The following is a 26,007-nucleotide window of genomic DNA, read 5'->3' as shown; positions in this document are numbered from 1 at the left end:
CACCAACAAAAATCGCAAAAGCAATAAACAAAACAACAACAACAGAAAGTTTTGTATTTAGTTGCAGAAATGGGTGGCAGCAGAAACACTCGAAGCCAAGTTATTAGAGTAATTAAAAAGTAATTAATAATATATGTATATATTGTAGCCGAGCTGAGGTCGCGCTATAATGGCTGTAAATTGCTTATTAGCCAGCCAGAGATCGCTTTAAAATGCAGCCTACAAATATGGTAAAAAAAAAAAAGCCATAAAAAGTCTAGCAGCCGGCAGGATGTGCGCCATAATGTGCAATGAGCTGCGGCGGCGACCGATTTTCAACTCATTTCATAGGCGAACGCTTAACGAGCGGAAGTTGTGGCAACTCAGGTGTGTATGTGTGTGTGTGAGTGTGTGTGTTGTGCGCGCTGCATTATTAATGAGAACTTTTTGCCTTGCAAATGCCGCCTTGGCAGATTTGCAAACATCGAACGACGCAGCCAGCACGTGACAGCTTTACTGCAGTGCCACTTAGCCAGCGGCAGCTGTGGCAAGTTCCAAGGAGCAAGTGAAAAGCAGTTGGCTGCTGCACTTGCAGCATTTGCAATCCTTGCTTAGGTAAATAACATGCTCTCCATTTAAGCGTTACGATGCTCAATGATTTGTGAATTTACGTTTGTTCAGAATTTTACTGGGTCAGGCCCTCACGCAAGAGCTCCAGTTGAGCGCCTGGGCCAAACGCCTCATCGAATTTATATTTTACGGCTGCCAAGGCTGTAAAACTGCTGATGAAAGATGTAAATAATCTTCAAAATCGATAATAAAATACATGTACATATATACGTCAAAGTATATAAATCAAGCTCAAGTAAACTCTCACGTTCTCACGGGCTTAGGCGAAGCATGCTCAAAATAACATTCATCCTAATGGCGTACATACTTCCATATATCATGTATAGTAATGTAGAAAAATATACAAATATAAAGATGTGATACAGAAAGAGAGGAGGGAGGCAGGCAGAGAGACTATATGTAGAATATATGTATTCACTTTTTTAAATTTCATTTTTAGTTTAAATATATTTATCATATACACTATGATATATCAGAACAAGTAAGCATGCTCTAATTAAGACTCGAATATCTGGAACTCTGAGAAGGATTACTATTTCACGTACGCACGTATAAACATATCATAATCTGTCTCTCCGCCTGTCTCTTTGTCTGTCTCTCTGTCTATCTCTCTGTGTGTCCCTGTAACAGAAGCAAGGGCGGAAGAGGAGCAGAAGATTAAATTTGTTGTCTACATGCATGCAGCAGCATTTATTTAGTATTTATATTCGATCAACACTTGAGCGCCACTTAGTCTTTGAGTGAAGGTCCCCCTATATAAGGGGCAGCAGCTGTAGCATTTCTGCAGTAGTCCATGCCGCGTGGGGGTCAGTCGTATGGTGTAGTAAAGTCAGGAAGTGTGTGATCGTTCAGATACTTTGAAGAAATACTTACAGGAAAAACATAATTGTTACTTTCGTCGATATTTTTAGTTTCCAACAATCGACGCTCCACACAGACGGACAGACACACATACCGATATACATATAGACGAACGATCAGGGCTAAAATGACTCGACTCCTTGTGCTGATTAGCAATATATACTTACAGCAAATAAGAGAGAGAGAGCGGAAGAGAGATATAGAAATATATGTACTTTTTTTTTTTATTTGTCGCATACATTTTTTATTTTTCCTCCATTATCCTCATCATTTCATATAATTCCATTTATATCAGCTCTGTTTGGACCAAAATAAATGTTAAGTTTGCTTGACTGCGAAAGTGCAATCACCGAGAATCGCCGAGGACGGCGATAATATAAAAAGCTCATATCAAATGTCATTCAATTGCTGCGTATTTTCTTTGCAAAGTAGAAATAACAATAGCTTACGTGCTAACAATACTTATCAGACAGATCACAAGACATCTTACATCTACTTAGATAAACTAAAGAGAAGCGGACGTGGAAGCAGGAAGAAACCTTCAACTGTTTCGCCCGAGCGAGCAAATCACGCGCCCTCACACAAATCTCATGTTAATGGAGACTGGGGGCACATTCAACATTTTGTCACGTCAATGCGATGTTGTTGCTCAGCATATTGTTATCGTCCTCCAGCTGCTGCTCCAGTTCCTGTTGCTGTTGCTGTCGTCGTTGTTGTTGCTGCTGTTGTTGCTGCTGTTGCTGCAGTTGTGCAGACTCCCTTGAGGCATTTGGCATTTTGTAGGTGATGGGCAGCTGAGGCATAGACGACGACGGCTGACTCAGCCGCCCGAATGGCTTGGCATCGTTCGTCTCCAAATAGAAATTGCCGCGCAGTCTGTCAAAGACGATATGGTTAGCTGTGTGCTGCGCTGCCTGCACCATAATTTATATCGATTGCTCACCTTGGATCGGCACCATAGCCCATGTAGGCACGTCCGTTGCCATCTCGACAGCTGCCAAAGTGCTGCGAGGGCTCGCAGCGCTCGACGGGGAAGGCCAACGGCTGGCGGATGCTCTCCACAAAGTACTCCCAGGCGCGTTGATGGCTGCAGCCAACTGCAACGAAATGAAGCATTTAAGCATTGTGGGGATACCCAACTGATAGATACTCTGTTTACAAAGTAGTATTTGACAGCTGACTCGAATGAAGAAGTTGTAACTCAATTTCTATCGAGTAGATAGCCAAAATGATGTAAATATCACATGGACATGCTTCATTTGCATTTTGGAAACAGCATATGGAATCCTAAAGAGAGTCATGAAAAGTAATTGCACTCTGTGCACGAAAATGTTCAATGACTTTGCTGCAATTATGACAAGTCCAATGACCATCCGAAAAGAGTCGGTAGGTATAATAATAGATGTTACCCTCCATAAACTAAGCTATGGTTCAGCCTCAAAAGCTTACAATATTAAAGAGTGCTTTAGCCAAGACTAGGCTAGACTAGACTAGACTAGAAGAATCCCGGATGCTTTCCACAAAAGGACAAGGCGATACTATATCGACTGAATCGTCCTTATCGAGAATACAAATACTTTATGGGATCTGTCACGCCTTCTGCCTATTGCAAACATATTTACATATTGCATACAATTTAGATGATTCGGGGTATAAAAGAAGAAAATAAATTCACTACTCAATACTAAGTTGCTCTAATAAGCTCAAGCTTTACATCAGATCTTATAGTCTAGTGCTATGGTCTAAGTCTATAGATTGGGTCTATAGTCTAGTTCTATATTTTAGGTGTATAGTTCAGGTCTGTCTAACTCAACAGTCAAGCTATCTCGACTAAGAGACTATAGGCCTACTTTAGATTATTAGAGCTCAGAACTATCATTAAGTACAAAATCTTCAAGATTTTTCCTATCCTTCAAACAAATAGTAAAGTAACATATCGCAATACGCATATTAAAAGTCGTATCCCTTAAAACAGATATTTCTCACTCAGCTAGGAAATAATTAAGCAACAACCACATATCCATCAGCTAATATACCCAATAGGACAATTTGTAAACAGAGTATTTCTCGGAAATTCAGGCTGAAATTCGGGCAGCTTACTAATGATGTTCAGCCAGCGATTATTGGCGATTTCCTGCTTGGCACAGCCCGGCTGCAGAGGACGTCCGCCATTCGGATAGAAGTCCGCGTGCCCCATGGCCGTGGGATTGCCCAATATTCCGCCATCCGTGTGTATGACATCCACGAAGCGTGCATCGCTCGAGCTGAGGCGTCGATTGGAGCTGTTGCCCTCGAACAGCGGTAGAGCTGGATCCAGTGCCGTAATTCTGGTGAGCTTGATGCCCCACTCCTGCAGCTGCTTGCCGGCGAAGCCGGCCACCTCGGCGCCCAAGCTGAAGCCGATCAGATGTATATGCTTCACAGCATAGCCGCTGCTGACGAGATAGCGCAGGAATCGGGCCAGATAGCGCGCGGCTATGGGCAGATTCTCAACGGCGCTGGAGTACCAGGGCACGGCCACCATGGCGCTCCAGTCAACGAGTATCACATTGTAATTGCCACGTCGCAAAAAAGCTAAAGAGCAAAGTAAAAGTGAAAAAAGGCGTGAATCACCATGTGGACTGACTGAGCCTGGAGAGATTGAGTTACCATCCTTCAGCTCCTGGCTGCTCTGCTTCTCCCCACTGGCAGACTCCGAGAAGCCGTGCAGATAGATGGCCAGCGGGTAATTGAAATTGAAATTGCTTCGCGCCAGTCGCACATCGTCGCTCAGCTGCAGCTGCTGGGCCGCGTTGCGGTTTTTCCTGCAAGTTGCCCAAATGACCTTTCAATATGCATGAGCCCAGCGAGTGCTGCCAACCCCAAAAACTCACCTGGTGTAGAGCAGAAACTTGATGTCCTCGCGTTCGCGTATCGCACAACAGCTGCTGCAGCTGCCCCGCGGTGCTGCACTATAGAAAATGGGAGAGCCAGCTGTGGTGAGGAAAAGATAGATGTAGAGAGAGAGAGAGAGAGAGAGAGAGAGAGAGAGAGAGAGAGAGAGAGAGAGAGAGAGAGAGAGAGAGATAGATGATGAGAATCTCATAAATGTAATGCGGCAATTAAATGTAATTTGCGGCTATATGATCAATACCAAGGCTCTATATATAATTGCAACAAGTGTATAAATTGATTAGGTCAAGATTAACTAACTAGAAGATAGATAGCTCTGAAGATGTGAAAAGCCAGCAGCAAATGCAGAGGGAGAAGAAGAGAGGAGGGAGAAAACTTAAGAACAAAAATCTAGTGAGACAATCTAATAGCTCAATACTCTGGCGTAACAATTTTTAAGATATCTAATCAATGAATCAAATATAAAGAAGACTATTAATAAACAACTTTTATTATTTTAAAAGAATTATATTTTTGGTTGACATAAACTCAAATTTTAGGTACTCTTAGTACTTAATATTTTTTAATATTCATTACAACCGAAATGCATGTTAACTTATGTAAATTGAAGTATTTAAGAGCAGATTTAGTTCAGTTTAATGAAAGCAGTCATAGTTCGAATCTTCTCTTACCTACCCACACACACACACACAGATTTTATGACTTCATCATTACAACAATCGTATATACCCGTTTTGTAAAGCTGTGCAGCATATTTCATTACTAATGAACGGCAAAGTCTCGATTGCAAATTCGTAATGTGGCATGTGAAAAATGCAAGCAATTATTTGGAGTCAACTAATTGAATTGTTAAGTAGCTAATAAGACAGCAAAACCAACAGCAGCAACAACAACTGCCGCAGCAGTTATGGCCACAAACAAACAATAGCCGCAACAACATAAAACCTGGCCCGAACGTAACCAGCCAAGCAACGCGCTACTCAAGCTAACCATGAACTTGAATCTTACATTACGATGTTGAGCTACGAACTACCATAATAAAAACGACAGCAACAGCGACAACGACAGCAACAATCACAGCAGCAGCAACAACCACAACATTGATAGCTGGAACGACAACGACGACCAACAACAACAACAACAACAACGACGACGAACAACAATACGTAGACTTCAACAGCACGTGACGCATACGCCGCGTATTACGTCTTAGCAGAGGCAAAGATTACATAGGCAAATCTTAGCGCGGTCAGAGAGCAGCATTTTACACATGTCAGACATGTAAAAACTCATGCATACCCTGTGAAATATGTTAAACTACAAAATTTTAAAGATTTACAGTTTTTAGCTTGATTCTCATTTAGTTTCTCAATTAAAAAAAAAAAAAATTTAAATACCAATATCAATGCAAAATTTAAATATATAAATCAAATGAAAACTAACATCTCTTCAATACTAAAATCCCATTAAAGCTAGATAAAACACCCAAATCAAATATTTTCTTTTACAAGTATTTTCTCTCCCATTACCAACCTCTTTCAATAGTCAATGTACCCACACAAAACGCTGTCAAACTCGTTTTTTATCGAGTATTTTTTATCAAAAACTCAATGTTCACTGAGACACTGTAATGAGGGCGTGGCAGTGGGTCAACAACAACAACAATGACAACATCAAAGACAACAAAAAGCGCAATGTCAATGGCATCGTATTCGCATATTTCCTCGCTTTTGTTTTGATCCACAAATTTATCGTTATTTGTGCATTGAATGCATTCGACTGAGTGCCAATAATGAAACGTTATAATCGTGACCTTCGACAAGGTCAATTGAGTTAGCAGACTTGGCTAAGCGATTCGAAGTCGTAGACTGGATTTTATGTATATAGTTTAGAAAACTTGTATTTATGTAAATTAATAAGCATTCTTCTCTCGCTCCCCCCTCTGTCTGCTTTAAGCGGAAGTCTTTTGCGACTTTTATATAGATATATATAACTATATAATATAAAATATAATATATATGTATATATGCTATATATAAATTATCTCGATTTTGTTTTGTCTCGCATTCACATTTGCTTCCACGTTACGGCGTGCATTTTATTTTATTCCATATTTAAATATTACAAACATTTTGTGGCTCGTTTAAATCTTTTTTATTTGCTTTGCTCATGTTGTCTGTCAGCTAATTATCAACCTTATGGCTCACTTGCGCTTCACGTTGTTGCTGTGCGGTGAATAATCACAGCTGTGCTATGCTTAGGTTCTAGATTCGGGTTGATATATTCTTGGCGGACATTGTGTTTGGACAGCCATTAAAACGTCTACACATAATGGCCCGAGGGATGCCCAACTGTCATAAAACTCTGGTAAATTGGGGAATTTTTCATTTAAGAAGCATATAAATCACCATCCAGGTGATTTTTTCCTGTTTCTAGCGCAATGAGCTATTGGGTGAATTACTTTTGTACATAGCGCAAAGTGATAAAGGTGTCTTGAGAGCAAACATTTTCATAAAGAGTCGAAAAAGTCGTTTATCAAGAATGAAAGATACATTTAGCTGAAATGAGTAAAATCATAAATACCTAGAACAGTAACTGAAAAAATTAAATAGTTATCATAGATTGCAGTTTTTCATAGATAGACAGCTTATTTTTATCATATACAACTTAACTTAACAAATGCTAATCATAAATAAATGACCTATTTTTTTTTTGTATACTGCTTTTTATTATTAATTTATATGTCGCCAACAGTTTAAACTCTAAAATGACTTAATGAGGATGATAAACTTTTAATTAGGTGAAATATCATTCAGTTAAGCTGATGTAGATATTTCAAAGCTACTCTATTTTCAAGTTACACATTCATTGAGATGACAATCAGAGTATATTGCTATTGAAGGAGGATTGCGGTTTTAACTTACAATCTTCCCCAGTATACGGAACCCTCTGCCCAACTTACACGACGGGGGCAGCAATATATTTAAGCTGAGTTTAGAGGCAAAGAGAAGTCCTCTTTGGAGCCACGATAAATTGTGCAATCAATTATATCACAATCAATATTATTAAAACTAAATAATTCAAATGAATATTATTGTCTAGACCATTTATTAGCCACGAAATATTATTTAAGAAATTGGCAAATTTAGCAAGTTTCAGCGATGTATTTTGCAAACTTTTATCTTCGAGAAGTTATAATATAAATGATTTTCGTGACAGCTTAAGTTTTGAGAATCTGCTAATCATTCTGTCTATTAATCAAACCAAAATAGTCAAATATAGTATGTACATATATACAATACATACATACAATACATTTAGCTCAAGTAAAATATGGTAACTATAAAAATTTGAGGAATACAGCAAATACCTTGGCCGCTTTTAATTTACTCTTCCATTCATTTAGCAAAATAATATACTCTTCCATTAGTTAACAGCCAAGCTCTGCTCAATCAACTTTAACCAAACCAAATATAAGTAATTGTTGGTCACATTGCGGCACATCTTTATATTACACATGTCTCCCACACAATTGAGCTACATATTAGAAGCCTTGACTCTATTTACAAGTTAGTGCGGATCCGATGGGCCATTGTTGTTTATGGGCTGCCCGGTGGCAAGGCGGCCTTCTTTCACAGCTGAGTAAACCCTCAAATAGGCCCAAACAAATGTAAGCAACACATATCAATGCACACACACACACACACACACACACACACACACACACACACACACACACACACACACACACACACACACACACACGCTATTTATAGTGTACATAGTATTTACAATCTATGCCACCTTGAACTTATGCACAGCAAATGTTGTGTCTAAAAGCAAGAACAAACAATTCCACACAAAGAACAGCAAATGGAGGGAGCTTACTTAATAGACCTGATATCTATATCTACGCATCTAGTTTTTGGCTGTGCTAATGTGTTGAGAATACATTGGAGAACTTACCCAGCAGAAATGTAAAGACATTGCACAGTGTTGAAGTACTTGGCAACACCATCCCGAAATATTAGCTTATCTTTTATGGTTTTGCGTAGATCTATAACCAAATATTTAGCTTGTCAGCGGGGCCAATCGAATCTCGGGCGATCAATGAACTTGGCACATGCCCATCCACCGAATTTCACACTATGAACTATTTGAATTTGTTATATTCAATGATCGCTTCCGCATTGACAGACTCGATATGAAAATTACGCACACACAAAGGCACACAGGTTTTATTTAATTTCAGTCAGCGCGAGCAGCGTTCCGTTCTGGCCAAGTTTCGCAGTCGCACTGAATGTGGATGGCGACGCTCGTTGTCTAGAAGCTGTTGAGCTGTGGACGAGCTATGCTCGATCGCTTGTTGGGCTGGGGCTGGGGCTGGGCCATGCTGCCTGGCTGATAAATCAATGCGCCCTATGCGAAAAGCAAAACAATCCAAACAAAAGACTGAGGCAACGAACTTGATCGTCGCAATTTTCATGCCTGTTCCGCCTTCGTCTGTGCCAAATATTTAGATTAGGCAATCGCGCTCGCACACACGTCGGAAAAGTCGTAAAATTGTTGTTGTTTTTCGCCTTATTTTCTGCATTTTAATTTTAATTTTAATTTCCTGATGTCGCACGCCAGTCGCCTGCGCCCAGCATACGAAATGAAGCATCGATGGGGTAGATCGTCAAAGTGATTGTTTCTCTTTTCTCCTCTTTTTCTCACTCTGTAGTCGAACTACGAAACTTTCAAGAATCCAGCCAAAGTTCAGCAGTAAATTGAGCAGGCTTTAATTTAACTGTCATTGATGCTGGGACTGCATCTGGCTGAGATTACATTGACAAAAAAGACCCAGCTAGTTGGGTATTGCAGAGGAACAATAGAATTTAATGTAGTTGTTATAGTTTCCATAGAGCTAAATCTGGTTATATTATATTTCAGTATCGCATCAAAACGTAAATTTAAGCAATCGTGCTGAAAACTAACTAATTCAACTATGATAAGACTATTTGATTCTAAGCTCCCTTGTAGAACATCTTACCTATAAAAAAGAAAATACTAATAATACCGAGATCTAATCTGATTACACTCGCAAAACAGATTAAGATTTTTGTCATTAAAAAAGGAAAAGGCTGAAAAGCTTTAGATTGTGCAAATTATTGCACACTTTTACACATTCTCCAAATTAAATTTAATTTATATCGTACATTTATCTGAATTATTTATATAAAAATATTTGCTCTTCTGGCTAGAGTCTCTTTGTCAGTGTATCGCCAGCGGCCGGCTCACCTTGACCGAATGCTGACTTTTGGATTCCATTATGCCAATAAGATGCTCTTAGTCTACGCGGCTGATGATACTTATCGCCTTTCGTTGACCGTAGCCAAACTACAACAGCAATACTGAAAGCGGTTCTGGGCAACCTCTAGCTGCCTTACCCTCTTCTGTGGCTGCTGTTCAGCTTGCTTTGCTTTTGTGGCGGGTCAATTAGCGAGGCGCCAAGTTTTGCATTAATCAATTGGCTCAAAATTTGCTCAAGTTGCGGGCGGCTCTGACTATGATTTATACTTGGATTAAAGCTGAGACTGAGCTCGACTCTGCCCGCGAAGACCGGTAGTCAGGGTCGCAGTCTCGAAATAAATAGTTGTGACTCTGCGTTATGACAGCTAACACCAGCTTCTTAGCTAATTGGCGATTGGCGGCTCGAGGTTTTGCATTGATTGTCGGATGTAATTCATTGGCTTATTGGCCATTGCAGTGCTTTGTGTGGCTCTCTTGGCCGTGAAAGCGGCCCAAGTGCAAGGCTTCAGCCGCGTTCTGGTCCATTGCGAAACCCGTCCAGCAACTCCGATCCGACTCAATGCGTATTCTTTTACGACTTCCTCGTGCCTTAAAAGGTGAGAAGCTTAAAGGTACATTGCACGCCGATAATTACATTTAAATTTACAGTAAGCACACAACAAGCACGCTAAATATAAGCAACAGTTATGTCTAGTTGAGAAGACCCCGAAAGCTATAAGCCCGTGATTGTCAACAATCAATTCAAATGACAAAAGATTGATATGGAGCTTGATAAACGAAGCAGCAATACTCTTTTGAGTATATATTTAATTTGATTTATTTATAGGAGAGGGAAGCGTGAAAATGAGAACTATATAATGCTTAAGCTATTTACATTTAGCTATACACATATGAACGTTTTTTATTTAATTGAAGCTAGTTAGCCCCATGAATAATAAATGTACCTCCATAAAATTTACTTATGTACTTATTGCACGTGCTTGAAATAATAACATAGTCCAATAATATATGTATATTTGTCATGTTTATGATATGATATACGATTTACTATGAGAAAGTCTGAAATAAAAGTGTTAAATCAAATCTGAAAGAAATTCCATTGTAGCATAGGTATTTATATAACATTTAACTTAGTATATATCCTCATGGGACGTCCTACTCCACTTAACCATCATACCCCTTATCACACTCAATACATCAAAAAATTTGCTGACTCACAAAATTAATGACAAAAAACTGTAAGAAAAAATGCATTCAAAAAGCAATAAAAAAACACGAAAATTAACAATGCGAAATTAAACAATTCTTTAAAGTTTATATAAGTATATATGTATACATATATAAAGTATTTATATATATAGCATATGTTTTATGAACAATAAACCAGCGTGAGGTCGGACTCCCACCCCAAAGATATAATATAAAAGCTGACAGATTGAGCAACAACAATAGCAAAAATCGAACAGCGTCATTGGCCAATTTAGTTAATTTAATTATTAATCCGAATCGCTGACATTTGCATATCATATATATACAGTTAGCCAATGCGTAGTATCAACAATACCAAAATTAGAATTTCATATTTATTGCTATTAGTGGATGCTGTTATTTTTTAATAGGCGTGCCAAGTGGCTTCCGGCTCCAGCCTTGACCAGCGTGCGACATAATTGAGAGTTAAACTGTTAATTGTAATAAATTTGGAAATCTCTAAAAATCTCAATTAGTTTTATTTATTTATACTAAAAAGATTGAAATAAAGGAAAACGCTAACCGCAATTAAAACTAGTTGCACAGCATTTGGCAATTAATTATTATCTTGGTTAATGAATACAAAATAAATTAGCTCAAATGAAGCCAACATCTTGTATTGAAGGCAAAATTGATGTCCTAGACTGATATACTGAGCTCCTCTTTGAATATCTTAAATATTATTGTATAAACAAATTAAAGTGCATAGAGTTGTTTTGGTATAATGTATAAATAAAGGTAGAACTTGTGTATAGTAGCACTATGAATTTAAATCTTATTTTTTTACATAAGTAGATTGTAGTTTATAGTTACAAATTTCTGATATATTAATTTCTGTTAAATTTGAAGGCTTCAAATTCGTTGTCAAATTAAACTCAATTTTTGAAAATCTATTTTCGTCTGTTCTTATAAGAAGTTTATCCACGTTATGTCAGTAAACTATTTATATTAAAAGCCTTTCAAAACTTTACTGAATCTGTATGCACTATTGGCAAACTATGTTCCACATTTATATATTTTTGTTTACCTATTATTATTATTATAATTATTTTATCACTTATTAATTATTTGTTTATTGCTGCTTAACTCCATAGTTAATTTTTGAGTATATCTAAAATAAGATAGTACAAATGCTTTTATTGCTCTTGATTTATAGCTCTTCTGAAATCGAACGGTTGAAATAATCTTTGACCTTCTATTGTGTTAATAAAATATTCCATCTTGTATTTCGATACCAAAAATGTAGCATACTTTTAGGCATATTTACTAAATCGCTGCTCTTCTTGTAGGACAAACTGCTGAGCAAGTTGGAAGAAGAGAGCGAGCCGGATCCTCCAACCTCGCAGGAAGATGAATGCGTGATCTGCATCAATGCTCGCGCCACAATGCAGACCTCGCCCTGCGGCCATCGCGTCGTCTGCCGGCGCTGCTTCGTGAAGACCATACAGAGTGCCGTGGCACAGCGTTTGCTGCCGCTGCGCTGCGTGATCTGTCGGGCGCGGGTGAATCGGCTGACCTCGTCGTCGGGCAGCTGGCGCATACAGGAGTCGGCCAGCAGCTATTCCATGGGTGCCAAGAGCTGGGCCTCGGCGGGCGTGCATGCGGGCGGCGTTGTCGCCTCGGCCAGCTCCTATTCGATGAACGATGCGCACAGCGAGCACCATGCGTTCCATCAGCCCACGCTGCACACGGCCGCTGGGGCACGCAACCATCATCATCAGTATGCGGCGGCACGTGGCGCTCATGGACGGGTCTCGCAATCGGACAGCTTGTACTCAATGAGCTCCACGGGCTCGGCGGGCTCCACACTATCGGGCTACTCGCACTACTCCAAGACGTCTTCCATATCGAGCAGCGGCGCCTGCTCGCCAGCCTCGCCGGCGGCGTTGGCGCACAGTGCCCATCACTTGGCGCCGCCATCGCCCAACACACACCATCATCATCAGCAGCATCATCATCAGCATCAGGTGATTTCACCGTCTGGCTCATCCTCTTGCTCCAGCGTGGGCTCGCTATCGCCTCGCGACTCGGCCGCTCATCACTCGCATCACGGCGGCTGTCCCAGCGGCTGCTCGGGCGCTGTGCCGCGCAAGCCTCTGCACACGCTCAGCAACTCCGCCTCTACATCCTCATCCAGCAGCAGCAGCGGCAGTGGCAGCGGCAGCGGCTGCATGACACCCACGCCCACACACACCTATCCGGGTAGGCGGCACGTCAAGAGCCGCATGCTGGATCTGCAGAATCGGCTGCCACCCATCAAGGAGTTTCGCAGTCCAGCCAAAGTGCCACATCCCTCGCCGGTGCATGTCAGCAATCCGCGCTTTCGGTGCGTCCCGTTGCTTTAATCAGAATCTTAGCTAATTTTTGTCTCTGCCTCTTGCAGGTATGCTTCGTATACGAAGTCCAGCGGCCATCAGTTGGCGCCGCTGCTGCGTGAGTCAACGTCACCGCCGCCGCCTCGTCGGCCGAGTCCCATGAATATACAGCTCAGCTGCACGGCTTTAGCGCCGCCCCCGCTTAAGGCAGGCGGCGCCAAGATTAGTCCGCTCAATGCCAAAAACTCGCTGCCCAAAAATGCCTACGTGATGCCCAAGGACAAAAAGCAACCGAATGCTCCACCGCCACCCGCAAGCAGCAAGAGTCAAGTCACCAAGGGCGCAGCAGCAGGCACAGCAGGAGCCGGCGCCAGTGCCTCCTCCTGCTCCTCCTCTTCCTCAAAGTCGGGCAACAACTGCAGCAAGCCCCACTCAACCGATTCGAATCGCAGTTTTCCGCTCTTCTCCAGCAGCAGCAGCAGCAGTAAGTTGATCGCGATAGATGGCGCCAGTGTGCGATTGAAATTAATTAAGTTCCGCTCGACAATTTTGCAGAAGAGAAAGCGGATAACAAGAAAAACGAATCCATGGAGCGCAAGAAGAAGGAGGAGAAGCTCAAGATGAAGGCTGAAAAGGAAGCCAGAAAGGTGAGCGTCCCATACCCTCACAGCCAACCTCTCTCTCTCTCTCTCTCTCTTTCGCTCACTCTCCCGCTCTGATTCGCTCAGTCGTTCGCTTGCTCATTGTGGAGCAGGCGTCTTTATTGTTTCGCCGCCAGGGGGCGCCATTGTTTGTAATTGGCCTCGTTTGCTTCCGCTGCAAACTTTTTCATTAAACGCGGGACGAGCGCGTCTTTTGTGCATTTCACCAATCCCACCAGCACCTCCGACTCCCCTCCTCTAGCACGTTGCTGAATGAGGTGTAGTGGGCGAAGGGGGGCGGCGGTTGCCAACAAAAAAGTAGCACATAATGCGCGCTGGGTAGTTTTTTGAGCAGTTGATGCACTTTTTAAGCTTTCTATTTATTGCATGTTGAGCAAGCAAAGGGTTTGAAAGCATAGCTGATACACTATCAGATACCCTGTAAGCAGTGAGTTACTTATATGATGAAATACGAAATTGCACAGATCGTGACAATCATGTGCTCAATGTACTTACATATATTATTAATCTCTGCTTGAAAAATAGTCCAATATGATTGTAAGACTAGAAGATGCCTAGTCAAAATACATGTATTTATAGTTTTGTTCTTAATATCATTAATTTTCTATCCTCATATACATGAAAGTTGGTAAAATTTTAATTTATTGATTAAATGGAATAAAATAGTCAGTCACTTTTCAAATATACCCTCTATTCATAGTTGATGTATACAGTATACAGTACCTAATACCCTATCAATAACCATTTTTAGAAAAATATTGGAAGTAACAATTAATATTTTTATTCAGATTTGAATATAATGAATAATGAATGCAAAAAATTGCATATACCCTAGCCAACTTTTCCACAGTCCTAATTAGAAGCATAATGTTATAAAGTTTCCTGCTTATATAACGGGTTATAATGACTCATTTTTATGCATTTAATTTCATGGCAGGAGGAGAAGCGACTGGCCAAGGAGGAAGAGCGCCTGGCCAAGCTGCATGCCAAGGAGGAGAAGAAACGTGGCAAAAAGGAGGCCAAGGAGCTATTATTGGCAAACGATGGCAATAATAAGAAATAAAGTTAATTAACGTGCAAAGCTAATGTTGAAATTACAAACGATAAATGGAAACTGTATTATATCAGACATAATAATGACATGACACACACACAAACATACACACATACCCACACATTCCATAAAAACGAGCTTGATTGTATTTATAGGATATTTATTTATATACAAAACCAAAATTATTTTATTACACAAAAAAAATTAGCCCGCAAAACCCTTCACACAAAAAATTGTTTTTTAGTGCAGAACAATTTTTTTGTTGTAGTTATATTTATACATTTTTTTTCTTTTACTTTATATTAAAAAACAAAGAAACAACTTTTGTAACTCTGCCTTAGCTACAGAGCATACGATAAAGTTATGAAAATATATCTATTTTCTAGAACTCTTCTTTTAGGATTCCTGTTTTTCCAGTCAAGCCTAACGAACTCATCTGTCTCATAAGTTGAAAAGGTTGTTCCAAACAATTTAAACAGTTAAAATTATATACTATGTATGAAAAACAAAATGAAAATTTTCAACTTCAATTCTATGCCTAATAGATTTTAATACCGACTGCGGAAGCGTAGCTAAAGCAAAAGTAAACAACAATAACAGAGGAAGAAATTATGAAATTAACTTAAGAACTCTTTTGAATCCCTATAAGAAAAACAAACAAATATTTAGCAACCGTTAACCCAATTCGAACGTGTTGAAATGAATTCTATAGTAGTTTTGCATATACTATATACTACCAAGTAATATATAAATATATATACATACATGTGTTATATATATACTGTGTACTATGACTATAGTTCTATAGATTCTATGCCCCATGTATTGGAAACTGTTCAAATGGAAAAACATAAGCAATGTATATTACTAATTGTTTTCGAAAAACAAACCCAAATAAAGACAAAGGTTATTTAAGTCGAGTTCTTCTTCTGGGCTTCTGCCTCCTCTTGCTCTTTTCTAGCCAGGCACTTGAAGAAGAGCGTCCCGAAGGTGGCTGGCAGCTCGTCCCGGCACTTCAGGTTGCCCAGCTTGTGTATGGATCCATAGTCCTTGCAGTTGATTTTCCCATCTCCGTTGCAGTCCTCGCCGTTCTTATACATATAGTTCTGGATGGTGTCTGCCGCACAGTGTGGATCATTGACGCAGTTTGTGAATGCTGGCCGAAGAGAAGACTTTGTTTCAGTTATCTAGCTATCATTCATATGTGTATGAGTGCACACCATCGCCGTCCCCAGGCCCAATTAATGAACCGCCGTCCTGCCAGAAGGTCCAGGTGATGCGAAAGATGCCGCACGCTCCATTCACACAGATCTTCGTTGCGTTGCAGCCGCTCATCGCCTCGCATAGGCATTCCAGGCAAGCTTCCGTGACGGGCTTATTTTCAACTGTGACGGGGTAAGTAGGGGTGGGAGATTTAGTAAGAGCTGCTTAGCATATTAGTCGCATGCATTCAATGGAAATACATCCAGTATTGGTACCGCAAAGCCGGTTTACATTATTACTCGTATTCATTTATTCTAGACAATAATTATCTAACACTGCGGCTGCACAGTGGTGCAAGATGCATTGAAATTAGTTTCAGGAATGAATTGCGTTTGCAAATATTCAGCATACTCAGTTGCACAATGAGGCGAGAAGAATTTCAATTTTTTCACAAATTTAAATTAAGCAGCTGGAATATATTGTATTCCTTATTGCCTAGCAATATATGTATATGAAGACAGTTTCTAAGAATATTCAAGTTGGATCTAACTATTTATCAAAATTGATATATAGTTAAAGTTTATCCCTGGTTAGTAAGTTTCACATCACATACTAATATGTGGGATTCACACAAAAATGTACATCTACTATTTATGATTATGGTAATGAAATAATTTTTATTTTATCTCTATTGCAGTAAGAAAACTCAGAGCCTGAAAAGTACTTTAAGTATTCAATGTACATACTTTCACTATTCCATTCTAAGCCTTTAGCCCAACCTCCTTTCCACTCTTTAAACAATTTTATAATCTATTATCGATGCCTTACCTTCGATCTGGGCACCAATGTGGCACATTGAAAACATAGAAAATACACTGAGCAACAAAAAAATCCGATTGTTTAACATTGTTAATTGCTGAAAAATTATTTCGACAATTTCTATTCGAGCTGTTGCCTTTGCTACGCTTAGCACGCGACTGAGTAGCGCCAAGTGGCAGTAGGCCATAAAGTAAGATCGAGCAAGCAATGCAATGCTGATTGACATTTTCCTATAACAATTGTGTTTTATTAGCTGGAAAACCCTTATACTATATGCCATCTAATAATTGAGTGTACTTTGCTATAATAAATAGAATATATTAAAAAATTCATAAATTCAGACACTTCTGGATTACTGCTGTTGTTGTTGTTGTTGTTTCTTGGCGCGCTTAAGACAGTTTTTAAATATGCTCTCATAGTTGTACGGCATATCCGCTTGGCAATTGAATGGACCCATATAGTGTATGGCGCCGTAGTCGTAGCAATCCACCTGCTCATCCCCATTGCAGTCCTGACCATATTTCACCATATAGTTCTGCAGGGTATCCGCCGAGCAGTACGGATCATTGGCGCAGTTCGTGAAGGCTTAACAAAAGGATAAGAGATAAATTAAAAAAAACACTTCTTTCTATATATGATATATAGTGCTACTTACAGTTTTCCGATTGCGGCGGCTCCCCACCGACTGTCAACCGACCCGAGTCGACCCACTGATCCCACGTGAGGCGAAAGATGCCACATGCCCCATTGACACACACAGCTGTTGCATTGCATCCGCTCAATGCCTCGCACATGCACACCAGACACGTCTCTGTGATGGGACGCTTCTGCTCTGCCTTGGCACCAGCCACGCCCACAACCAGTATTATAGACAAACACAGCAAGTTTTTAGTTGTAGTCATTTTCGTTTCCGTTTCGATTGGCTCAAACGTTGTCGAGCTACTGAAATGTTTCGACTGTTTGTTGTTGATATTTATACGTAGTTAGTCATTTGTCGCTGCCGTTATACTATATAGAATCCACATACTGTAGTTCAGGAAATGGGAAAGTCATCGAAAACAGTATAATGATCTACTCAACCCACAGTAAATGACCAGTCCACAAATTCACTGAGCTCATTGAGCGTTAAAATTAAGGGAAATCCACACCTACTCCCTATTTATATTTTAGCTTTGGGAATTTTTAAAATTTTTTCAGTTTATATATAATCAATTAATTAATCTGCAACTTAAAACTCGTTATTACACATTCTATATCTGGATATTTCTTAAAGAAAAATAAAATAAACATTTTACATCCTTCAGCCAATCTACATAATAATATATGATTACTATATAATATAAGATTCTCAAAAAATATACTTATATATATTTAGATAACAAATCATGATTGCACAACTTGGATTTCACAATTCAGTATATGTAGAAAGTCCCCATCCATAGATCTAATCCTCTTAATTCCCTATAAACCACTAATTATATTCAAATAAGAAATCTTCCCTCAAACTTCTCTTAAGAGTCATCCTTTCTTAACTGTTCGTCCTTTTCTAGTTGCGCAAAGTTGTCAATGCAATCTTCGAAAGTGCTCTGAAACTTATAGGGCATCTCGCCATGACAGCCGTAGGCCCCCAATCTGTGTATTCTCGCATAATCGTGACAGTCCATTTCCCCATCGTCGTTGCAGTCCTGATTGAATTTTTTCATGTAGTTTTGCACGCTGTCGGCGGCGCAGTGTGCATCATTCGCGCAGTTGATGAAGGCGTTCTCCGAATCGGGCTCATCATCCTCTATGGTCAATTTGCCCGCATCCACCCAGTAGGCCCAAGTGATGCGGAAGAGACCGCAGATGCCTTTCTCATTGCTGATGCAGACTGCAGTCGCATTGCAGCCCGACATCGCCTCGCAAAGGCAAGTAAGACACTTTTCCGTAACGGGCTTATCCAGCACGTGACCTAACATAGTTTGGGAATATTATTAAATCGAATACATACGCTTTGGCAATCGGAACTTACCCTGCCCATGCACCAGGCTAAGCCAAACGAGGCAGGCAAGGCACAGGCCCAAGCTCCAAAGCATTTGCATTATATAGTATACAAAATATTATGTGATAAGCCGGATCGAAGCACGTTCAAGCACTTCCGCATCTGATCAGTCAATGCATCTAGCTTGAAATACTTGTTCATACAGAGCCGGTAAACAGTCAAGAATACCGGTTTGTAGGGCTCATTTACGTTAGTAGAACAAATCAGATAGCTATTAGCTAACTGAAGCTCCGATAGACTGTAACATTAGCAAGCTCTTTCTGTGGATGCTACTTGTATGCCTTAACTTACGCTGCTTAAAGCAAATCATAGGTATCTCATAGCCGTATACTTTCCATAAAAGCTGTTCACGGAAAACCACATGCGCCGCTCAGATAAGAAAGATGTAAGTAAGGTTTCGAACCAAACATGAGCTTTTGCTTGAACCGTTACCTATTATAGCTAAAAGCTTCTACTCTGGTAAACTCTGCTATCTATACTGTTCATTATAAGGAGAATCTGTATAGCGGATTATTCTTTTTCTATTTAAATTTTAAAATAAATATTTTCATGAATTCTCCCTTGAACTCTTACTCTCCTTACGTTGAGGTCATCTTAGGGAAGCTGATGCAAAAACTGGAAGTACCGGCAAAGCCCCCACAATGTGTAGTGATTTCTCAAGCAAATCTATAAAAATTTTAATTGAGGCATAGCAGGCCGGACCCGCAAATAAAATACCCTCACCGACTTGGTCATATTATTGATAGGTTTTGTTCTTTTAGGCTATATAATATGCTTTAATAGCACTATCTAACGTTTTCTCTAGGTTTATAAATATTTTTGAATAAACAAAAATACACCCATCTGGATCTCCAATATTAATCGCACTAGAATTGATCAAATATTTTGTATTTTTTCGTTTATTTATACAAAAATATTGCACAATTCAAAGTGATTAAATAAAGAAATTCCAATTTGTAGCTCCGCACATAAATAATTAAAACATAATGCCATAGATCATATTTATAGACATAGAGCTCAGCCCGATGTGCGCACATCGAGAGGCGAGAAGGTAGTCAAGCACTTGTCCAGCGCGCTCTGGTATTGATAGCTCAGTTCCCCCTTGCAGCCATAGCCGCCCAGCTTGTGGATAGCCGCATAATCGTAGCAATCAACGCCTCCGTCTCCGTTGCAATCTTGTCCAAACTTTGACATATAGTTCTGAATGGTATTGGCTGCACAGTATGGATCGTTCACGCAGTTTGCATAGGCTACAAGCGGAGATGAAAGAAATAGACTTAGCATCGATTCATATGGTTCATAAAATAAAACTGTCTAACAACTTAATATTATTTAACTTCATTTTTGTATAAATTAGCTAGCTTTTCACTCGAGCTGTTCACATTTATATATAAATAAGATATTAGAATTACGTATGTGTATATGCGTATGAGTGTCGCGTGCGTTACTTACCATCCTCAGACTGGGGACTCTCGTTATTCAAGGTCAGTTTGCCGCCATCTGCCCAGTAGGCCCAGGTGATGCGAAACAGTCCACAGACGCCGCCGCCACAATAACGGGTCTGATTGCAGCCGCTGATGGCCTCGCAGATGCAGCCCAGGCACACATCAGTAACGGGCTTATCTAAAATAGTATAAGTATAAACAAATAGCACATTAGTAGAGCAAAAGTGCAAAGGGTATATGATTATACGACACTCAGCTGATAAGCATTAAATGATCTATAAATTTAGTACAATATTTGCAATCAACGTAACAAGCTTTCGAGACTCAATAAAAAAACTGGAAATTTTATTTTGATCGTTTGTTTTTTGTTTTTTTTTTTTATATATTTTTTGTATACATTTTTGCTTAGAGATGTCATCGTTATATATTCTGGGATTCATTAATGAAATAAATATATGTAAACTGTAAATGAAGTCAATAAAATGTGTATCCAATTTATAGATCTATGTATTTGTATAATGTGTCAGAAATAATAATAATAATAATACAAATCGTACGCCCATGAACCTCACGTTCCGTTGGATGCTGTATATACCTATCTGCCAGCCATTGCCGAACTAGTTTTGCAACTTTCAATGGCAGCAACAAGACTTCAAGACTACATTGTCTTCTTCTTCTTCTTTTTTTTTTTTTTGTTCTTTTTAACTACAGATTTCGAATCAGGCGTATGAGTCAATTTACCTTATCAAGAAGCACGAGTCAAGCAATATTCTTTTATTTCTCAGGGATTTTTTTTGTGGGTTGCCCAAGGTTTTCAAGCCGGCAGATGTTGCTTGTCAAGTGCGAAAATTGATCTTTATTTTTTCAAGTTATTCTGTATGCACGCGTTATCTTCGCTTATTGTTAATAAGAAAATGTATTTTGTTTTCTTAAAAAAAATTATTTAAAACCTTGCAGAAATGAGATAAACCTGAAATCTCAAGCGAAGTTTCTTCATAACTTACTGTTGTAAGTTAAATAGTTTCTCGAGCAAATATCAAATATTAATTCAATTAATTTAGAATACCCATTTTGTAATTCAATATAATCATAATTGTAATATTTTTTAATAGAACCGTAATGCTTGAAACTAAAAATAATTGAACTTTTCCTCAATTTCTGTTAATGCCACGGAAACTCATAAAATTTTCTTAAATACATTTTAGTTGTCATTAAATCAATATTAAATAAATTGTTCAATTTATTTAAATCAATTATATTCCTTACAATTGCACAGTTCGTCAAAATTAGATTTAATTATTATAAAACGCCAAATATTGAAATGAAATAATTAGATACTATTATATTTAATGTACCATTAATTTTCATTTATTTATAAAGTGGCTCAAAATATTTGCTCTCGTACGCTTATAAGCTGAGTTCGGGTTCAACGCACTCTTTTACATAACTCTAAGAATGACTAAATTAGGTCAAAATTTGAATATGTGTTGGCACATTTATATTTATTAATTTTATTTATATTTTTTTATAAGCTGTTCTTAATTATTATTCTTGTCGCTAATCAAATTTCAGTTATAATTAAATGACTTCATTAACTAAACACGTTTATAATTATCATACAATTATTTTAATATTAACTGGTAAAGGCAAAGATATAAACAATAACGAGCATATGAAAAAATGTCACAACAGAGGGGAGAACTTTTTCCCGGATTCGAAAAAAACAATGGATGTAGAGATGCGTGATAAGCGGGGAAATTCTACAAATGTAAGCATATCATTTATATAAATTTGTTTACTATATAAATATACCAAACACGAACTTGGCGTGTGCTACAGCAAAAGTATTTGCATAAGCTGACATTAACCCAAAAACATTTTTTGTTTATAAATCATAATTGATCATTTAACTCTTTCAGCAATCAATCACTATGATTGTGGAATTGTAATTCAAATTAATTCCGTTTCATTAGCTCAATTTAAATAATCTGTTAGTCTCGGAAGTAGTTAGCAATGACAATGTAATTCAAAGCCTTCCCTGTCAATGCCCCGAATGACAGTTGCATTCAGATGTGCATCTCTCTAGATACATACACACATAGCTACAAATAGAATAGAATATAACGCATATCGACGAATATATGCGTTTTTAAAACATTAACCCAAACAAAAAGAATTTTGTATGATTATTATTGCTAATTAATGTTAATGAAATGCACGATACCTGCGAACAGGTATTTCCAAATCGTATTTGAAATATATATACATATGTGACGGACTTTGTAAACAAAATAAAACCACAAAACAAATCGAACAGAATATAAAATACATATATCGAACCCTGTGTCACTTACCCTGTGCTTGTATCAGAGCAGCGAAGCCGAGACACAGCAGAGCTCCAATAGCCAGTGTGCAGCACAATTTGTTTGCAGCCATTGTATATATGTATATTTTTATTGCCCGAAAAAATTTATATTCGTGTATTTAAACTCTAAACAAATTCGTAATCTCTGTTCCTCCAATGGAACCGTACGCTTTAGCGTTTTTCGTATAACTGAGCTGCCAAACGTTCGAGCTGCACTCTTTTGTTCAGCGACTTGAAAAAGCTTTTGCTCCGAACAAAAGACTTTAAAAACGAACTTTAATTCGTAGCTGAAAAATAGCTTTTATGTGTATGGGAGAGAGAGAGTGAGAGGGAGAGACGGATAGCAGTAGACATAATTCGTGTAGCTTTGCTGTAGTTTTATTATTTATGCATCAGTTAAAGAGTATATAGTTGCTTAGATCTTGTTGAAGGCAGCAATATCGACGGACTGCACGTAATCCTCAAACTCTTCAATCTTCTCCTGCAGCAGATCAATCGAGACTTTGTCGTCTTCGATGACGCACATGATCTGCAACTTGTTGATGCCATAGCCAACGGGCACCAATTTGGATGCGCCCCACAACAGACCGTCCATTTCGATGGTGCGGACTTTGTTTTCCATCTCCTTCATGTCGGTCTCATCATCCCATGGCTTCACGTCAAGCAGTACAGACGACTTGGCAATCAGAGCAGGTTTCTTCGACTTCTTGGCAGCATAGGCGGCAACACGTTCGGCCTTAATGCGCTCGGCCTCGGCATCGTCCTCTTCATCAGAGCCGAATAGATCAACATCATCATCGTCATCGGCAGCTGGCTTAGCGGGAGCATCAACTGTGGGCTTGCCTCCAGCCAATTGGGGCAGCGGAGCACCCGCCCAGGCAGAACGCTCACTTGCCTCATAGGAGGCAATGTGACGGTACCAGCGAGCAATATTGGCATAGCTGGCAGCTGGTGCCTTGCCCAGGGCATCAAACACAGATACATCGGCTTTGGTAGCGGTGTAACTGCAACAAAAAACACAAATTCATTTCAATTAGAAATATGCCGACGTGTTTGTCGTGCCTAACCTCACATTTAGCAGGCACATGCGGTTCATCACTTACCCACTGATGTAGCTGTTGTTGGCCAGGAAGTCGTTCAACTCCTTGAGGCCTTGTGGGGTCTTAACATCACCGAATGCCATTTTAAATGCGATTATTTTTAGTGTAATTCACGTTTAAATGAAATGTGTCGTGCGCTGAGCTGCGTCTACGCTGGGAAAGTCTGAGCGAAAGAGCTGGTGATGTGCAAAGGCGGCACTACTTTTGCACAGATATCGAATACAGTATATCGATATATACGATACACTTTGCAGCACTGCAACATAGCCACTCAGCTGCTTCCTGTTAGCTCTGCTAGTCGTCTATGTAATTGGCTTCATTGTTAAAATTGTGTTAAGCTAAATTTCTTTAATATTAATCAAAACTAATGAACGCTGGTGTTAAAGTCCAAAACAAAGCAACATTAGCAATTGCTAATTCAACAAAAGCGCTTTGATTGGCAGCACACACACATATCTGGTTGATGATTTGAAACACCCTGTACGTGACGCAGTTACACAACGTCAAGAGAAATTCTCAAAATTTTCAGTCTGGACGAGTAGTAGGCCTCGCGGCCAACGATAGGGGGCACGGATACAACAACAATAAGCACACAATTAGAGCTCTGCGACAATCGTTCAGCAGGTAACGATCGAATAATCGGCTCTATTTATAGCATGCCAATATGCATCTAATTGATTTTTGTGTTCGGCTCTCTTTGTCATTTTTTTCAATGTGGTTCAGGGCCGCAACGATTTTCACTTTCTTTACTTGGCAGAGCTTCTATCAGTCCGTTGTATAGTATACCCGACATGGTAGTCACTGCGTCCACTTGCCGCACGGAAACGGTTTTCGATTACAGCTGGATCCATGTCGTTTCAGCCTATTGGAATCGTTATCCCAATCCGTCAAGGTACGATGTCTCTTATCAATTAATGGCCCCTAATATATCTAACCATCGCGTTCACCTCCATTTCAGCACTCATGTCCTTACCGAGGACACTATTAGGCGTGAAGTGCGTGATGGAAAATTATATTCTCGCCGTTTGTTATCGAAGACAAATCCCGTGCCCAAGTGGGGGGCGCGATTTTACAACAATTTGCCGGTGAAGATTGTTGAGGACTCGGTGCTGGACCCCGTGAAAAAGACATTTACAACATTTACCCGCAATCTGGGCATGAAAAAGATAATGGTAAGTAAACTTTGGACCGCACGCGCTTGTATGTGCACAGGGTGACACAGGCTAACACATACCGAACATTCCAGAAAGTGGATGAAATTGTAGTGTACAGCGAGCAAAAGGACGGACGCACTTTGGCGGTCCGTAGAGCATACATCAGCTCTCAAGTATTTGGCTTCTCCCGTGCAATACGCGCCTTTGGCATTGAACGCTTCAAATCTAATGGCCACAAAGCCTCAAATGGCTTTAACTACGTGCTGCGACGCATGTTCCCGCAGAATCAACTGGCAGCGTCGTCGCCAACAACGTCAGTCAATTCGCAGAGTGCAGTAGCTAATGTGACATACAGCGATATGGCCGTTGCATCTGCGAGCCACAGCAGCAGCAGCAGCGCAACAGAGGCTCTGAAGAGGACAGCGAAAATTAGTTATGAGTTTTGCAAGGGTCATGCCAGTAAATTTGCTCAACTCTTTTCCGTCAAGAACTAACTTAACTTAAACAATATATATATATTTATATATATAGATATATATATATATAAACATATGTATGCATGCATACATGTATTCCAAAATATAACAAACAACATTTGCTGCATTTCATTCCGTGTGTTGAGCCGAACGGAGCCCGATAATCAATTATATGCTCACCACAATAACAATGCATGAACAGCGAGTCATTTCACATATTAAATGGGACTAGATAGTTCACATTTGATCTGTATATTTCGCTAGAAACACTCATGTAAAAATTGGATTTTTATGTACTGTAAATATATTTTGTAGAAAACACATGCCTAGGTTAAAACAGTGGTTAAAACCAACAACATTTGTATAATTTAAGACATAAACCAAAAAATATAAATGTAATTTATTAAACAAATTCGAACTGCAATCAAGCGCGAAATTTATTATCTAGTGCTGTTAACTACCACATTTATT

General features: G+C 39.4%; 8 protein-coding genes across 15 annotated transcripts in view; 2 read left to right on the top strand and 6 right to left on the bottom strand.

The window, feature by feature from the left end:
• LOC108653864 (uncharacterized) overlaps window positions 1–15,848 on the top strand; it is a 31,935-nt gene extending 16,087 nt beyond the window's left edge. For 7 of the 8 annotated variants that reach the window (XM_018104747.3, XM_089260977.1, XM_018104749.3 and 4 more), the window contains exons 3-6: window positions 12,192–13,228; window positions 13,286–13,701; window positions 13,773–13,864; window positions 14,817–15,848. In XM_018104747.3, coding sequence (XP_017960236.1) covers window positions 12,192–13,228; window positions 13,286–13,701; window positions 13,773–13,864; window positions 14,817–14,942 — 1,671 coding nt within the window. In that variant the 3' untranslated portion in view covers window positions 14,943–15,848. The remainder of the gene's footprint in view (window positions 1–12,191; window positions 13,229–13,285; window positions 13,702–13,772; window positions 13,865–14,816) is intronic. The other variant, XM_018104752.3, reaches the window with a different exon arrangement.
• On the bottom strand, window positions 1,866–9,044 carry LOC108653869 (inactive pancreatic lipase-related protein 1). Its single transcript, XM_018104759.3, has 6 exons — window positions 8,329–9,044; window positions 4,344–4,443; window positions 4,120–4,274; window positions 3,571–4,044; window positions 2,414–2,567; window positions 1,866–2,346 (listed from the first exon to the last, which is right to left on the bottom strand). Exons 1-6 carry the CDS (start codon window positions 8,378–8,380, stop codon window positions 2,097–2,099), a joined length of 1,185 nt encoding a protein of 394 aa, XP_017960248.1. The 5' UTR covers window positions 8,381–9,044; the 3' UTR covers window positions 1,866–2,096.
• LOC108653876 (lysozyme 2) lies at window positions 15,775–17,157 on the bottom strand. The gene is made up of 3 exons (XM_018104769.3): window positions 16,965–17,157; window positions 16,154–16,318; window positions 15,775–16,089 (listed from the first exon to the last, which is right to left on the bottom strand). Exons 1-3 carry the CDS (start codon window positions 17,140–17,142, stop codon window positions 15,845–15,847), a joined length of 588 nt encoding a protein of 195 aa, XP_017960258.2. The 5' UTR covers window positions 17,143–17,157; the 3' UTR covers window positions 15,775–15,844.
• LOC108653878 (lysozyme 2) lies at window positions 17,031–17,912 on the bottom strand. The gene is made up of 2 exons (XM_018104771.3): window positions 17,611–17,912; window positions 17,031–17,540 (listed from the first exon to the last, which is right to left on the bottom strand). The coding sequence occupies exons 1-2, from the start codon at window positions 17,855–17,857 to the stop codon at window positions 17,308–17,310; spliced, it is 480 nt and encodes a 159-aa protein (XP_017960260.1). The 5' UTR covers window positions 17,858–17,912; the 3' UTR covers window positions 17,031–17,307.
• A 518-nt stretch (window positions 17,913–18,430) lies between these two features.
• LOC108653875 (lysozyme) lies at window positions 18,431–19,123 on the bottom strand. The gene is made up of 2 exons (XM_018104768.3): window positions 18,967–19,123; window positions 18,431–18,906 (listed from the first exon to the last, which is right to left on the bottom strand). The coding sequence occupies exons 1-2, from the start codon at window positions 19,034–19,036 to the stop codon at window positions 18,467–18,469; spliced, it is 510 nt and encodes a 169-aa protein (XP_017960257.1). The 5' UTR covers window positions 19,037–19,123; the 3' UTR covers window positions 18,431–18,466.
• A 754-nt stretch (window positions 19,124–19,877) lies between these two features.
• Window positions 19,878–23,007, bottom strand: LOC108653877 (lysozyme). Its single transcript, XM_018104770.3, has 3 exons — window positions 22,796–23,007; window positions 20,449–20,619; window positions 19,878–20,246 (listed from the first exon to the last, which is right to left on the bottom strand). Exons 1-3 carry the CDS (start codon window positions 22,875–22,877, stop codon window positions 20,014–20,016), a joined length of 486 nt encoding a protein of 161 aa, XP_017960259.1. The 5' UTR covers window positions 22,878–23,007; the 3' UTR covers window positions 19,878–20,013.
• Window positions 23,008–23,162: 155 nt separating this feature from the next.
• eEF1beta (elongation factor 1-beta) lies at window positions 23,163–24,106 on the bottom strand. The gene is made up of 2 exons (XM_018104763.3): window positions 23,910–24,106; window positions 23,163–23,810 (listed from the first exon to the last, which is right to left on the bottom strand). Exons 1-2 carry the CDS (start codon window positions 23,987–23,989, stop codon window positions 23,222–23,224), a joined length of 669 nt encoding a protein of 222 aa, XP_017960252.1. The 5' UTR covers window positions 23,990–24,106; the 3' UTR covers window positions 23,163–23,221.
• Window positions 24,107–24,192: 86 nt separating this feature from the next.
• prel (preli-like) lies at window positions 24,193–25,875 on the top strand. The gene is made up of 4 exons (XM_018104762.3): window positions 24,193–24,530; window positions 24,630–24,798; window positions 24,865–25,078; window positions 25,153–25,875. The coding sequence occupies exons 2-4, from the start codon at window positions 24,698–24,700 to the stop codon at window positions 25,552–25,554; spliced, it is 717 nt and encodes a 238-aa protein (XP_017960251.1). The 5' UTR covers window positions 24,193–24,530; window positions 24,630–24,697; the 3' UTR covers window positions 25,555–25,875.
• The last annotated feature ends 132 nt before the right edge of the window (window positions 25,876–26,007 follow it).

This window comes from Drosophila navojoa, chromosome 5 (assembly GCF_054131105.1).
Source record: "Drosophila navojoa isolate 15081-1374.11 chromosome 5, UAZ_NAV_1.0, whole genome shotgun sequence".
NCBI lineage: Eukaryota > Metazoa > Arthropoda > Insecta > Diptera > Drosophilidae > Drosophila > Drosophila navojoa.
Note: the sequence above shows the minus strand (reverse complement) of the source record. Positions and strands in the feature narration are given on the sequence as shown.